The sequence below is a fragment of the Phaenicophaeus curvirostris genome, chromosome 5, assembly GCF_032191515.1.
Source record: "Phaenicophaeus curvirostris isolate KB17595 chromosome 5, BPBGC_Pcur_1.0, whole genome shotgun sequence".
In the NCBI taxonomy this organism is placed as follows: Eukaryota; Metazoa; Chordata; class Aves; order Cuculiformes; family Cuculidae; genus Phaenicophaeus; species Phaenicophaeus curvirostris.
This window is the reverse complement of record NC_091396.1, coordinates 3,770,263-3,784,027: the sequence shown is the minus strand read 5'-3', so window position 1 is coordinate 3,784,027 and position 13,765 is coordinate 3,770,263. Positions and strand designations below refer to the sequence as shown.

General features: G+C 42.9%; 1 protein-coding gene across 1 annotated transcript; it reads right to left on the bottom strand.

Moving 5' to 3' along the window:
- Nucleotides 1-6,904: 6,904 nt before the first annotated feature.
- On the bottom strand, nucleotides 6,905-13,263 carry FGF3 (fibroblast growth factor 3). The gene is made up of 3 exons (XM_069857417.1): nucleotides 13,005-13,263; nucleotides 10,668-10,771; nucleotides 6,905-7,237 (listed from the first exon to the last, which is right to left on the bottom strand). Exons 1-3 carry the CDS (start codon nucleotides 13,261-13,263, stop codon nucleotides 6,905-6,907), a joined length of 696 nt encoding a protein of 231 aa, XP_069713518.1.
- Nucleotides 13,264-13,765: the final 502 nt, after the last annotated feature.

Sequence of the window (13,765 nt, the reverse complement as noted above, 5' to 3'; positions counted from 1 at the left end):
AACATTTTGTTGAATTCTTTAAGAAAAAGAAAACAATATGAAGGATCACCTTGCTCCATTTAGATTAGGAAATTTAGGGTGTTTAAAATAACAGAAAAGAAAACAAGGAAAAACACAGTTCTGAAGAGCTGTGTTTTACCATCCTGGTCCTCCTCTCAGAAGATGTTAGAGCATCTTGAATTCCTATAGCTATTTTTTAATGTATTTGCAGTAAAGCACTGGAAATGCAATGTGCATTCATTCAGAAGTGGAGAAAAAAGGGTTAATTGGGTTCAAAGTATTTTCTTTCCACATGAACTACTGAATATGGCTAACAGATCCTTGGAGCAGACAGGCCATGGGACACAAATATACTCAGTTTCTGTTGCTGTTGTTTTAGACCCATGTTGCCATGAAAAAATGTCTAAGGATTTAAGAATAATTTTCAGTTGGTTTCATGGTCTGAGCAACACATTCCTGTGAGACTCTGATGTCTGCATGGTAGAGCAAGCATGTACGATCATACTATAACTGTGCTGTGCTGAGTAATGCGCGTCCCCTATATTCTAGTGCCACTGTCTCAGAGAACGCAGGCAGACTTCTTCCAGACTAGTTCACCTCTGACTGTATAAAGTAATATTTGTATGACTTTTCCTAGTAAGAACATGAAAAGAAGGTGGAGCCTCAATCTGTTGTCAGATTTTGGAGGAGTCCTGTCTAGTGTAGTATCTAAATATACTGAATTATGAAAGAGCCCATTTCTCCCTCCAAAATCCATGCAAGGAATAATTTAAAAAGATAAAAATTAATTTAAGACAAATTATAGTCTTTTGGGGCTGGTCATCACAGGTCATCACGTATGATGTATTTTCAGACAGTATATTCAGACTAACGTTAAGTACTTACAGAAAGGGCTATTTCCAAATGAAACAGATATTCCATTCAAAAACATCTTAGTGTGAGATCTTGTGATATTTTGAAAATATTAGACCCAGTTTTCATTGCTTCAGGACAATAATTTGCAAATTCAAGCAGCCAGTGCCAGATATTTCCAATTCAGTACAAATGCACATCCCATCATGGCTGGATCCTTCATACGGTCTGCAGCCAGACCAACTGCCCTGGGCTTTTTGCTTACTTTTACATTAGCATCAGGATGTGTCTAAATTCTCCTCGCAGACAAATCTCTATTCTTCAAATCCAGACATTTCAGACTATATTGAAGATACTCCAGTATTTAGGTTTGTTACTGTGGGAAAGCATAGTATCTTCTTTAATATGTAAAGTGAAGACCATGAGCTTGTTTTTGTGGTCAGAAAGGGGATGTACCCTGGATTTCAGAAAGGTTTCTCCTCTGCTATGCAATGGTGGCATCTAAAGTATTGCAGAACTAAAACGGGACAGAGTTCTCTTTAACCTTCTAAATTTGGAGGTGGTCCGAGAATGCCAACAAAGGAGGACAGTTACCATCAACTGTTCTTTAATTATAGATCTGCTTGTTCACCTTCCCAAATCCTTCAAACCTTTCAAAAGGAAAGAGGAGACATTTGAACTTGAGCACCACTGCAAACTTCAAAGGCACTATTTAAGGTAGCTTAAAAAAAAGTAATCAATCAAAAAAAGATCAATACATTTTCTCCCTATGTAAAGAATTTCACCACTTCAAATCCAAGAAGTAAGAACACAAGTCATCTTTAATAGAAGAAGAAACAGGTATGTGAACTAAAGAAACTCTTACCTTAACCAAGCTATTCCATTTTGTGATACTCTTTAGTTCTTATAGGGGTGAGAATTCTCACGGGAGGTGATTGTCTCACTCTACTCCACACTAGTGCGGCCCCACCTTGAGTACTGTGTGCAGCTTTGGGCACCACAGTATAAAAAGGATCTAAAGCTACAGGAAAGTGTCCAGAGGTGGGTCACAAAGTTGGTGAAGGGTTTAGAGAGGGAGCTGTATGAGGAGTGGCTAAAGTCACTTGATCTGCTCAGCCTGGCGAAGAGGAGACTGAGGGGAGACCTCATTGCAGTCTACAGCTTCTTCATAAGGAGAGGAGGAGGTGCTGATCTCTTCTCTCTGGTGACCAGTGATAGGACCTGAGGGAATGTCAGGAAGATGTGTCGGGGGAGGTTTAGATTGGATATTAGGAGAAGGTTCTTCACCCAGAGAATGGTGGAGCATTGGACGAGGCTTCTCGGGAAGCAGTCATGGAGCCAAGCCTGACAATATTCAAGAAGCCTTTGGACATCACCTTCAGACACATGGTGTGAATTTTGGGATTGTCTTATGCAGGGACAGGAGTTGGACTCAATGATCCTTGTGGGTCCCTTCCAGCTGAGGATGTTCTATAATTCTACGACACAAGTTTCCAAAATTTCCCTAGGGATTTAAACACGTTCTTGCTCTCTTTCTCCTTCTGCTTTGCTAATTCACGTCACTGAAATAAACCTTCCCAACACCATGGTTATGGGCAGTGCTTTTATCTGAGGAACAATACATGCAAAAAGCAAGGCATCTTTTGCTTGCAAATAAACATCTATTTTAATAAATGTGCCCCTGACCTGTTTACCACACACATTCACAAAATGTTCAAAGTACTCCAAAATCTTGTTTAAGCCTTCAAAATGTTGTAACATCGGGTGGAAAATGATTCAAGTCCACTGAGTAATAGAATAAGTGCCACCACCTGAGGTGGGAACCAAACTGCTGTTGTCAAACCAAGCAATTAAAGCTGAAAAGCTGAACTTTATGACATGAATTGGTTCAAATCACTCCAACAGAATGAATTCTTTGGTGCACATTCTGCCCAATAGCTTCTCTGAAGATAGTAACAAGAATGAAATTTGGCCTCAAATTGGAGAAAAATATGTCAAATTCAAGTAAGAATTTTTACACCTCGTTACTTACGTGTCTGCTTTTGTTCATGTAATATTTTCCGGTCTCTTTTCTATATTTTAGAAGCTTGTCACTGAATTCAATTCAACAGGTAACTGAATCACTGACTAATAGAAGGGCTGAGGTTGAACAAGACGACTGCAGGGCATCTGGTCCAAGCCCCCTCCTGAAGCAGGGCAACCTAGAGCAGATTGCCGTGGTACAGGCAATTAGTAAGTGATGTCCATGCTTTCCCGGCTCCAGGATGAGAACAGCAATAGTTTTGTGCTTTACTAACTAACTTGCCACCCAGGATGGAGAGGGCTGAAGTCACGGGCTCAAGATCTGGTTTCTGCACCAAAAGGAAACAGTTACAGGGTATGAATGAGTGGATCTCATGCAGGATGCATCTATAGTGGCGTTTGGTTCAAATCAGGTGCATGCTTTTGAGCGAGGTCTCCTGCTATGTCAACATTTGCTGAGCACGTGAGGTGGATTCCTTCTTGGAGACACTCATCTCAAAGACTTTCTCAAAATACTCCACCTGCCAAAGGGCTTTCAGTCTGCAGGGCTAGACTGGAAGTTATCCAAATAACCCTTTCACCCTCTCCCAAAATGTGCGCAGTGCGGACACTGGGAACTTGGCATGAAAGGGTTTGCTCTGCAGATTATTTGCTGTGGATCTGTACCACTTGCTAACACAGATGTAATCCCAGGATGCTGATGGTGTTGCTGAAATGGACTCTGAACCACAAGACAATTGAAAACTGACCGGTTATACAAGCAAAAGGCTGGAATGGATGAGCTTTTTACTAGGTCTGGCTTCCCTGAATGACCCTTTCTATGATCTCTGGTTTGTGATAAGTTTAAGGATGCCTGTGAAATTCTGTAACATGCCAAGTTTGCAGAAACTCTACAATCCAAAACAGGTGAAATTCTACATCTTCTTCAAAAGAAAAAAAGGCTCATAATAGCCTGGACAATGAAAAAGTATTTTCAAAAGAGCAGGCACGTGTTGACTTTATAATACCAAGGAGAAAATAACAGTAACCCAAGTCTACTGTCTTTTTTAAGGTAGCCCATAAGATTCTCATCCAAATAAATATATATATATAGGATAATTATCATGAATAGGATTTCAGCTTGTCAGCATCTGAGCGCTGTGGAATTCAAGGTTGCTAAAAGAACATTAAGTAGTGAATGTCTGTAATGAAAAGTATTTCAACAAGAACATTAATATTTCTTAAAAGATAAAAAAAAAAAAAATCCCAAAGTCATCTCCTTTGAATTGCTGCAATGATACCAAGCAAAGAAAAATTCTAAGAATGTCAGTAAAGTTGGTTTAGGCTGATGTGAATATCATCACTTACTTACAGTAGTTAAAATGCCATTGCACCCAATCAGTTAATAATTTTTTTCTTTTGTCTCCCCTCTCCCTTTTTTTTCTTTTCAGTGTTAGCATTTTAGACTTTATTGGGATGAAAACTGAAACTGAAATAAGGATATAGTTCATGTGTTAAGATAAACTTCATTGCAGTTCCCTACAGGAAAATGGTTAAAATAATATTCCTACAATAAGATTGGAATACAATTCAAAACAAAGACAGGAGTAGGCAGGCGTTCTGTAATTAATGATATTCTTATATCACCTATTGGAATTACCTGCTGTTGCATTATGGCAGGTAGCTTGACCGTCTGTAAGAGAGAAGTAGAAATAGAAAAAAGTGAAAGGAAAATTTGATAAAAACTGAGACAGAAAATCAGGGGGAACAGTCAACACAAGCACTCACTCTTGAGAAAAGTTAAGAGTGAAGACTAAATGTTTGATAGGAAAGGGACTTAGAGCTGTTGTCAAGATGCCTTCTCTGTGTTATGGGAAACAGGAGTTTGTCCACTTTATTTAGACAATCAGAATCGTATCCAAAATGCCTGATGCAATCGTTAGCTTTACAACAATTTTTAGGGGAGGGAAAGCTAAGAATGGATGTTGTTTTTGAAGTGAAGTAGATCTGAAAGCAGCAAAACTAAATATGGCTCAGAAATTAGACATGGGGAAAACCAGCCCTCTCAGTCTTCAGCTGCAGGTTATCATCCCTTGCTAGCAGGGCTTCCTGATGCTTCTCTTCCCTTGCATTTTGTTCTTGAGGCTTGTGAGCCGAGCTATGATTCTGTGGTTCTTTGATTCTATGATTCAGTGATTCTATGATTCTATCATTACCTCAGTGAAGATCCCATCACCATTTTCACTTAATCTGTAAAACCAAGAAAATTTGGGAACAACGTTCATGGGGGTTTGTATCCTTTTTTAAACCTAGTTCTGTAATGTGTGCACCACATTGCATTACTTCATGTACATCATTAAAGTGTCCTTTTAAAATACATTATTTCAGTACAATGGAAAGCAGAGAACAAAGAATTTCAACTTTATCATTTAAATATAGCTTCCTTCTTTGTTAGGATATTACAGGAAAGATGGGATTGTAGAAGGAATGGAGCATAGTTTCTGGTATAAATACACATTTCTTTTTTTAGCTTTATAGGAATGTAAGCAGTGCTAAACCTGTAGCTATGATGCATAGTAAACTCATTCTATGGACTCATTTTACCCCTCCCTCTCACAGAATTCACCCCTTAGGGTTTTAAGAGATCACATTGTTATTCAGTAGGCAGCGCACAAGAAGGGCTTTGTGTCAACATGACCAGGAATCAGGGCTATGTCAGGCCCTAGATATAGGAATTGAAGAGTACAAGGCCAAATCTCATTGAAATTACCATTATTTCTGCTTGTCAAGAACATCTAACTCTCTGTACTACCCTGTCACCTCCTGAATGTGAAAAGAAATTTTTAAAGCTTGACCCCTTGCTCAAAATAAAACTCTTGATGTGGACTCACCTCAACTTTATAAAAGTTAACTTCCAGAATCAGAGTACAAAAGTGTCTAGAACCATATTTTTATATGGATTGAACCAAAATTCAAGATTGTTAAATCATGTCTGGGATTGCAGCTTTCAGTTCAGGACTACCTTGTGAAAATATCAGGCATTTGAAAAGAAAGGAAAATGAGAACATAACAGCCATCTTAAATCAGTGAGTCACTTCAGTTCTTATATTCCCAATGTGGCTCTTATTTCCCCCCTAAAGAGTTAAAATATATTTAACCTGGAACTAGGACTTCACATGGAAAACTTAGCTGAACCAAAGTACCTCGTACAGATTCTCATCCTAATGCTGCATTTTCCTATATTGCAAGTTCAATCCAATCTACAAATTCAGATTTCACACCATGTTTTGTCTTATTTTAGGAGAGAAATCATCAGTTTTTATACAGTTACATCTTGCTAAAACTTGGCCAATGGAAATGCCAGTTTACCAACATTCATTTATTGAATGACAAGGTCAGATGTCTTGGGTTATTAATGAAACAAATTGAAGAATACACTAGTAATGTGTAGGCCTGTTGAAATGTTTGAAGTAGTTTACAATTATAATTTTTGTGAAGAGTTATGGAAAAAGTGAAATTGATGCTGCCTGGTCATAAAATAATATTAAATATAGGTAAGTTAAAAAATAGACCAATTTTCTATCTTCTGTATTCAACAAAGGAAGGAATGTGGCCTTTTATGAGGAACTGCCAAAAGAGCTATGGAAGTGCTATGCTTTCTCTGTGGACGCAAAACCGGTAAGAATAAAATATTCATACGATCTGGGAGGACAGGGTCTCTGAGATAATACCCTATGGCAAGTTAGAATGAAAATACTAGTAAAGAAAATTAATTTTTTTAAAAAAAAGAAAATGTGAAAGTCGCAGACAAAATTCTTACATCCAACTAATTTACATTTGAATGTGCCTTAGTTTATCTCACATCTCTTTTACCACAAGTAGTAATTCTACAACAGCTAAAAGTAAATGATGTGACTTTCAGTTATATTATACAGTGTATAAAAATGTCCTTGCTAATGCCTGTCATACAATCACAGTTGTTAGTTTTTTTAGTAGTATTTTGAAGACTCTCAGTCACTTCCAGCCCCTGCACGAGGTCCTCCCACCCCAGTCAGCGTCCTCTCCTTCTTCGCTGGTTCTTGCTTGGGGGCTTCAGGAGGCTCTCTCGGTATTTCATGTTTGTGTGAAACAGTCGGACCATTTCATGGTCTTTGTTATCCAATACTCTGGGCAGAAAGAGTGATGATTTCTGTGTCCTGCGAGTTTTAAAGCCCCTTCTGGGTCGTCCTTTCCCATTGATTGAGACATACCAGAGTCTCTCCGCGCTGGCTTTGCGCTTGGTGCCGGCTCTGTTAGGTACAGTCCGGTAGAGACGGGATGCATAGGTGTTATAACCCAATTCATGGATCCTCTCTACGAACTCACACTCTGCATTATAATTTTCCTGTAAAGCAAACATGACAAAGTTTAAGAAAGACTATATTGGCATTAGCTCTCTTCTACCTTGATAACATTGGACTAAAGAGAAGAGGAGGCTGAGGGGAGACCTCATTGCTCTCTACAACTACCTGAAGGGAGGTTGTAGAGAGGAGGGAGCTGGGCTCTTCTCCCAAGTGACAGGGGACAGGACAAGAGAGAATGGCCTCAAGCTCCGCCAGGGGAGGTTTAGGCTGGACATTAGGAAAAAATTTTTCACAGAAAGGGTCATTGGGCACTGGAACAGGCTGCCCAGGGAGGGGGTTGAGTCACCTTCCCTGGAGGTGTTTAAGGGATGGGTGGACGAGGTGCTAAGGGGCATGGGTTAGTGTTTGATAGGAATGGTTGGACTCGATGTTCTGGTGGGTTTCTTCCAACCTGGTTATTCTATGATTCTATGATTCTAAGACTCTATTCAGTTTTAGGATGAGGACAACACAATATGTGTTAAGAAAAGCTCAGATTTGTACTACAAAAGGTGAACAAACCAGAAGCACTGAGCCTGGCCTGCACTGCAACAGGGCGCTGCCAGCAGCATGAGCGTGTGTTGTGGGTCAGAAACAGTCCAAAAAACAAATTGAAAACAGAAAATGATGTGTGAACAAGAATGAATAGCTCTGCTGATTGTTCAACTGTAAATATATTTTTTTTATGCTTACAGATCTAAATATGCCCGTGAACTGGACAGATGATTTAATTGTTGCCTGACATCTATTAAAAAGGTAAAATACTACAGTTTAATGTAAAATGTGTCTCTTTAGTTAGTTTAGTATAGGTAGATACACCTCCAGTCTGTCACAGCCCATTTGTTATAGATATTTAAGCAGTAAACTCCTTTACGAAGAGTCTGTGTTGGCTTCAGCATAACAGAATGAAAGAACACTCAGTCCACCAGTGTGTTCCAACATGCTAGGCTGCTGCTTTATCACGAACTGTAAGGGAGAAGCAGCACCCACCCCGGGTGCTCACGTTTTACACGATCTGTCAAAATTTGCCTCTTTGCATCTGGTCCTCAAGTGAGAGAAAACAGCACGCAAAAGCCTGGCAAGAGGAACTCCCTCCTCCTCCCTGGGAGCAGTAGAAACAGTACAAATAAAGGACCTCCCACGCTGCACATCTTTTCTTAACTACAAAATCATCTGTGCTGTACCTGTGCGATTAAAACTTTAGTATCTAACATGTGTTAAGCACAGAGGCAGAGAGGAACTGCTACCATGGGCTTTACAGAGTATTTTTTATTTAACATTGCCTCTGTGGAGGACACGGAAAGGGCACAGGTAGCCAGGCTGGGGCCAGAAAAGCCATAGGCTCCATTAACAACATGTCTTTAATGCTGTTCACTCACCAGAAATGCTGATAGGCATTTAACAAGATTTTAAAAGGCTCCACATGTCTCAGCTTCCCAGCTGTAAAACGGAAGTGCCCTTCCTTGCAAGGACAAGGTTTTCATATGCTGTGGTGCTGGAGCCCACGCAACTACCATATGGAGGTAGATTTGTCCTGCTGTCTGCTTCAGTTCTGGTTGTAGAGGGTTTATCACAGAGGATAAACCCGGAGGATTATCACAATCTGCTAAGGACACAAAGGAATTCTGCAGACTCAACAAACTCATTTTATTGACATGGGAAAACTGGTGATCCAAGGAATAACGGAGTTATTCCAATACCATTTCATGAAATGCTCACTGTAAAATTACCCCCAAAAGAAGTCAATCTTATTTGAAATAGGGGCCTTGCACAGGTTCCTGGCACAGTAACATCAATAAAGTCAAAAATTATCTTTTATAGTTGTACAGAAATCTTTCCTGGCTGATATTCCTTGGCACATGGCAGCTGAACAAAATTCAGGGTGGCCTGATGCTCCTCACACTAGAAACCAAATTCCAAGAGAAAAGAACTCTCTGGGCCATCCTGCTCCAGGCCTTTCTCCACTCTACGAGAGGAGCTTTTCCTTCAGAATTTCTTTAGCCTTATTTCAATTCAGTTTAACGAATCTGGGGAAAAACATACCTATTTTGAACAAGAGGTAAAGATGAGAAATAACTTGAAAAATTCATCCTCCCCATTAATTTCTTTGGGGCAGGTACTGGCTCTGAGCTGATGAAGGAGCTCCATTGAAAAATATGCTCATTTTAATTAGAACATTAACTGGAAGCATGAAAGTAGTCAGCCACAGCTCCAGCAGAACCGAGTTAGTGTGTCCTCATTCCACTTCGGCTGTGTTTTCCTTTGCCAAATTTTTTTTTGGTCTGTTTCTCTGAGCCAGTGAAGAACCATCATTTTTGCATGCAGGCCCTTTACCAGCGTGCATGACATGAGACACATTGAGTCGTAAGCACTATCAGAACAATCTTGAAAAGGTGGAGTAAAATACATTAAATCAGGGAGGCAACTCAGTTGATTGTGTTACCTGGGTTGCATTCATATGGAAAAAGCTCCCATCGCTTGGGGATAGATCATGCTCTTCAAATCAACAGAATCACATGTAATTGGAGGAAGATAATTTCACATGGCCATATTTTACCCACCTCAGATTTATTTCCATACTACAGGATTCCTGGAGAAACAGCATCATATGGCCGTTTTACAGTAAGCAATTACAAGATTGGGAGGGATGTAATCAAAGACAATGGAAGAAATTCAAGTAGGTAGATAATGTGTATAGTATACACACTGACAACTATGCCTGAGTATGTCCCTGAATGTGAAGGAGTCTAAGCTAAAGTCTCTTATTCACTGAGGGGAAATATTGGCTGGGATGAAAAGGCAGTACCAGTACAGTCCTGATTTTACCTGAAAGATCGGGACAAAAAACGAGGTCAAAGGAGTAGCGTAAGGTGTTTTCATATTTATCCTCTTATACCTTCTCATACTTCCTTTCCTTGCTATAGCCCTGCCTTTTAGTACCTGTAAACTCTTCCTCTGCCCAATCAAATGCTGTATGCAAAGGAACTCTCATCAGTAGGCTGCTTTCCCGTAACAGAGATGCTCAACATCTTCTGAATATTCTTTATCTGACACATATATCCTCCACCAGTGTCCAAGATCCACATGAAGTACAGATACGGATAATTTTGAATAGAGATGCACGTTCTGCACTGCAAAGGCCGGCTGCTGGGGTCTTTTATCAGTGCACCAAAATGCTCAGAATTTTAACCCTGTGAAATACCTTTGCCAAATACATTCTTCTGCCTTTGGCTGTGCAGGCAATAAGTAAGAACACAGCTTCTTTCCACTTCTAAAATTATCCTGACAGGTTGCCTGTAACCGTTCCAGACAGAAATATAAGATTTTTTTTTTTCTCTGTAAGTGTGTATTTATGAGAAATCAGTGCTCTCCACTGGACCTGTTCCCCCTATGGAAAGTGACAGGCATATGACAGTCTTAAGAGAAACTTACTGATGCATAAAGTCTGCCTCTTTTGTTCACGGCCAGGTATCTGCCAGAGAACAAGCCCTTGATGGCAACGATTCCAACATCAACAGCAGTTATTTCAAGAATACCTAGAAACAGAAACAGTTATGAGAAACGTTGTTGTGCCCCATCACATGTAATTTTTTGGGATAAAATGGAATGATTGCTTACTTGCTGAATATGATTTCACAGCTGCCGCTAGCTCATATCAAAATGATAGTGCAATCGTGTGAATGAAACAAGACTAGTATTTGAAAAGATATAAACCTATGATGATGTGGGAATTGTTTGAGACAAGCTTGACAATAAATCCCTATGTCTGATTGAGATTGAACTCTTTCAAAAATGAAAAAGATCTGACACTGAACTAGAGGTTCACTTAATCCTATATGTATATAAAAAAGTTTTAATCCTCTTTAATGGTTAGGAACACAAGAGCTCTTGACTTATTGAAACCAGTCACAAAGCTGTCCATTTCAGGACAAAGCCCTTGCTGAGATCTTCAGAGGGTAAAACAAAGTGAGTCGGCTGCATTTTAGAGCCACATATATAATCATAAAAGGAACTTGTCATTTAAGAGGTCAGTGTAGCCCTCCAGACAAGGACAACATGACTGTCGGAGCCAAATTAAAAGGAAGAGATTTGCAGGCCATCAAAGATGGGATCTCAAACACAAGAGTGTCACAGGGGAGGCTGGCGCAATACCTGCTGAAATGTTTATGCCCAGCCAAAGGTGCCACCGCACTGATGAAGGCACAAATGGCTTGGGAGATGATGTGATGGATGTGCAGGGCTCTCTAGGTGGCTCACTCAAACTCTGCTCTCAGGTCTCCAGCTGGCTTGGTACTTTCCAGAAGTGTTTGGAAGCAAGAGATGACCCTTACACCCAAACCTGTTGCTATGTTTTTGCAGGGATAATGCACCTAAATCCATTGCTGCCTTTCTACAGGGGTAATGCACCCAAACCCACTGCTGCCTTTCTGCAGGGATAAGGCACCTAAATCCACCACTGTCTTTCTGCAGGGATAATGCACCTAAATCCATTGCTGCCTTTCTACAGGGGTAATGCACCCAAAACCACTGCTGCCTTTCTGCAGAGATAATGCACCTAAATCCATTGCTACCTTTCTGCAGGGATAAGGCACCTAAATCCATCACTGCCTTTCTACAGGGATAACGCACCTAAATCCATCACTGCCTTTCTGCAGGGATAATGCACCTAAATCCATCACTGCCTTTCTGCAGGGATAATGCACCCAAATCCATTGCTACCTTTCTGCAGAGATAATGCATAGCCAGGAGCCTGAACCTTTTGCTGAGCTGGGGTTGCTGGCCTGACCATGTCTGGGAGCGCTGGGATGCTTTTGGTACAGCTGTTTTGAATCAGGCACCGGTTCGCTGTTCAAGGATGCCTCCTCCAGGCTTTGATAGCGAGGAGGTTTTCCTTTAGGAAATAGTGGTTTTCCTTTATGGACTTCAGAAAGATCCCTGAGGTCTCCCTATCTCTGTGTGCCATCATCAGCAGGGATTGACGCTTCCTGGGGTGTCGGGGGCCGGTCTGGGTGCGGGGGCGCCCGGGGCTCCCCCCGGGGCTGAGCCCCGCTCTCCTCCCTCCTGCCCCCTCACTCCCGGCATATCCCGTTTCATCTTAATTACCCGGCAATATGTCAAAGGGGACAGATGTGATTTAGCCCGGAGAAGCTGGAGCCCCCGGCGGGACACGAGCTGGGGCTGGAGGAGGGAGATGAAGGCAGCCTTCAGCCCGTCGAGGAGGCATCGGGGAGCTGCGAGGGCATCTCTTGCCCAGCGGTCCTGCCTGGAGCAGGGATGGTGTGAGGAGGGGAGTCAGGGCAGGTTCTGCAGGTCTCAGTCACTGGGAGCTCGGGAAGGAACTGGGAGTCGGGGGTCCCGCTCTGCCCCACGGGGATTGAGCATCTCCACCCACGGCTGGATCCGCCTAGGGGTCTCCTGCCAGGGCTGGGGGCAGAGAGGGATGCTCCGTGGAGCCCACCAGCCCTCGGGAGCCGAGTGGAGGACTTGGAAAGGACGCTGCGGGGTCCAGCCGAGCGGCTCCCGAAACACCGGGGCGAGCCCGACGGGAGGAAAGGGCGAAAACCCCAGCCCTGGGGAAGCCCCCGGTCCCCACCGAGGAGCCCCAAGCCTCCAGGCAGCCGCCGGGCAGGAGGAGAGGCCGTCCCAGCACCCGCCGTCGATGCAGGATGCAGGATGCAATTGGTCCAAGCGAGAGACCCCCCCCCCCTCCTCCCCACACACCCCGGCCCGGGGGAAGCGGGATGGGGCAAGGTGTGCCCGGTTACTCACTGAAGACGCTGTTTTTCTCCAGGGTGCCGTTGATCTTGCCGCTGGGGTGGATCTGGAGGTGGTACTTGGTGGCACAGTAGAGTTTCCTGCGCCTGGGAGCTCCCCCGAGGTGCTCGTAGACCCCGCCGCGTCCCCCCGCGTCCCGGCGCGGCCGGGGAGGGCTCGGGGATGCTCCGGCTGCCTCGGGCACCCCCGCAGCCCGCCCCGGGGACCACGGCTCCTGCAACAAACTCAGGAACAAGATCCAAATTATGACCATTGTGGCATGGTGGCCGCAGCGTTTAGCCTGCTGGGGAGATGGAGGCTCGGAGCGAGTGACACCAGGGGTCCCATTAAAGCCGTCTTGCTAGCAGCACTCCCGAGTTGCAGAGCACACACTGGTTGGAGCCGTGAAGCATCGGCAAGTTTTTATCAGCCTCGATCTGCCCCTTTTATCTGTCTCAGATTTACTTAAATCAATAGACATCGGCAAAGGCCACCGAGGAGTCCCAGCTGTTTGTATTAGATGGAGCTGCCGTGATCAGCCTCCTCCTTGGGTTTCCAGATAGACAGACGGCATGCAGGAGAGACAGGGAGGCAGGAGAAGAAAGAGAGAGAGAGAGAGAGACACCCACTGAATTTCAGCGAGAGGCTGTGGGGAAAAATAGTTGATCGACGGAGCATAGAAATAAAAGCAGCTTCCTGCAACAATAGCCTGATCTGCGACCAATTGATACAAAGCAGAGAGGCAAAAGGTATCAGTCTCGTGTGAACTCCCAGCG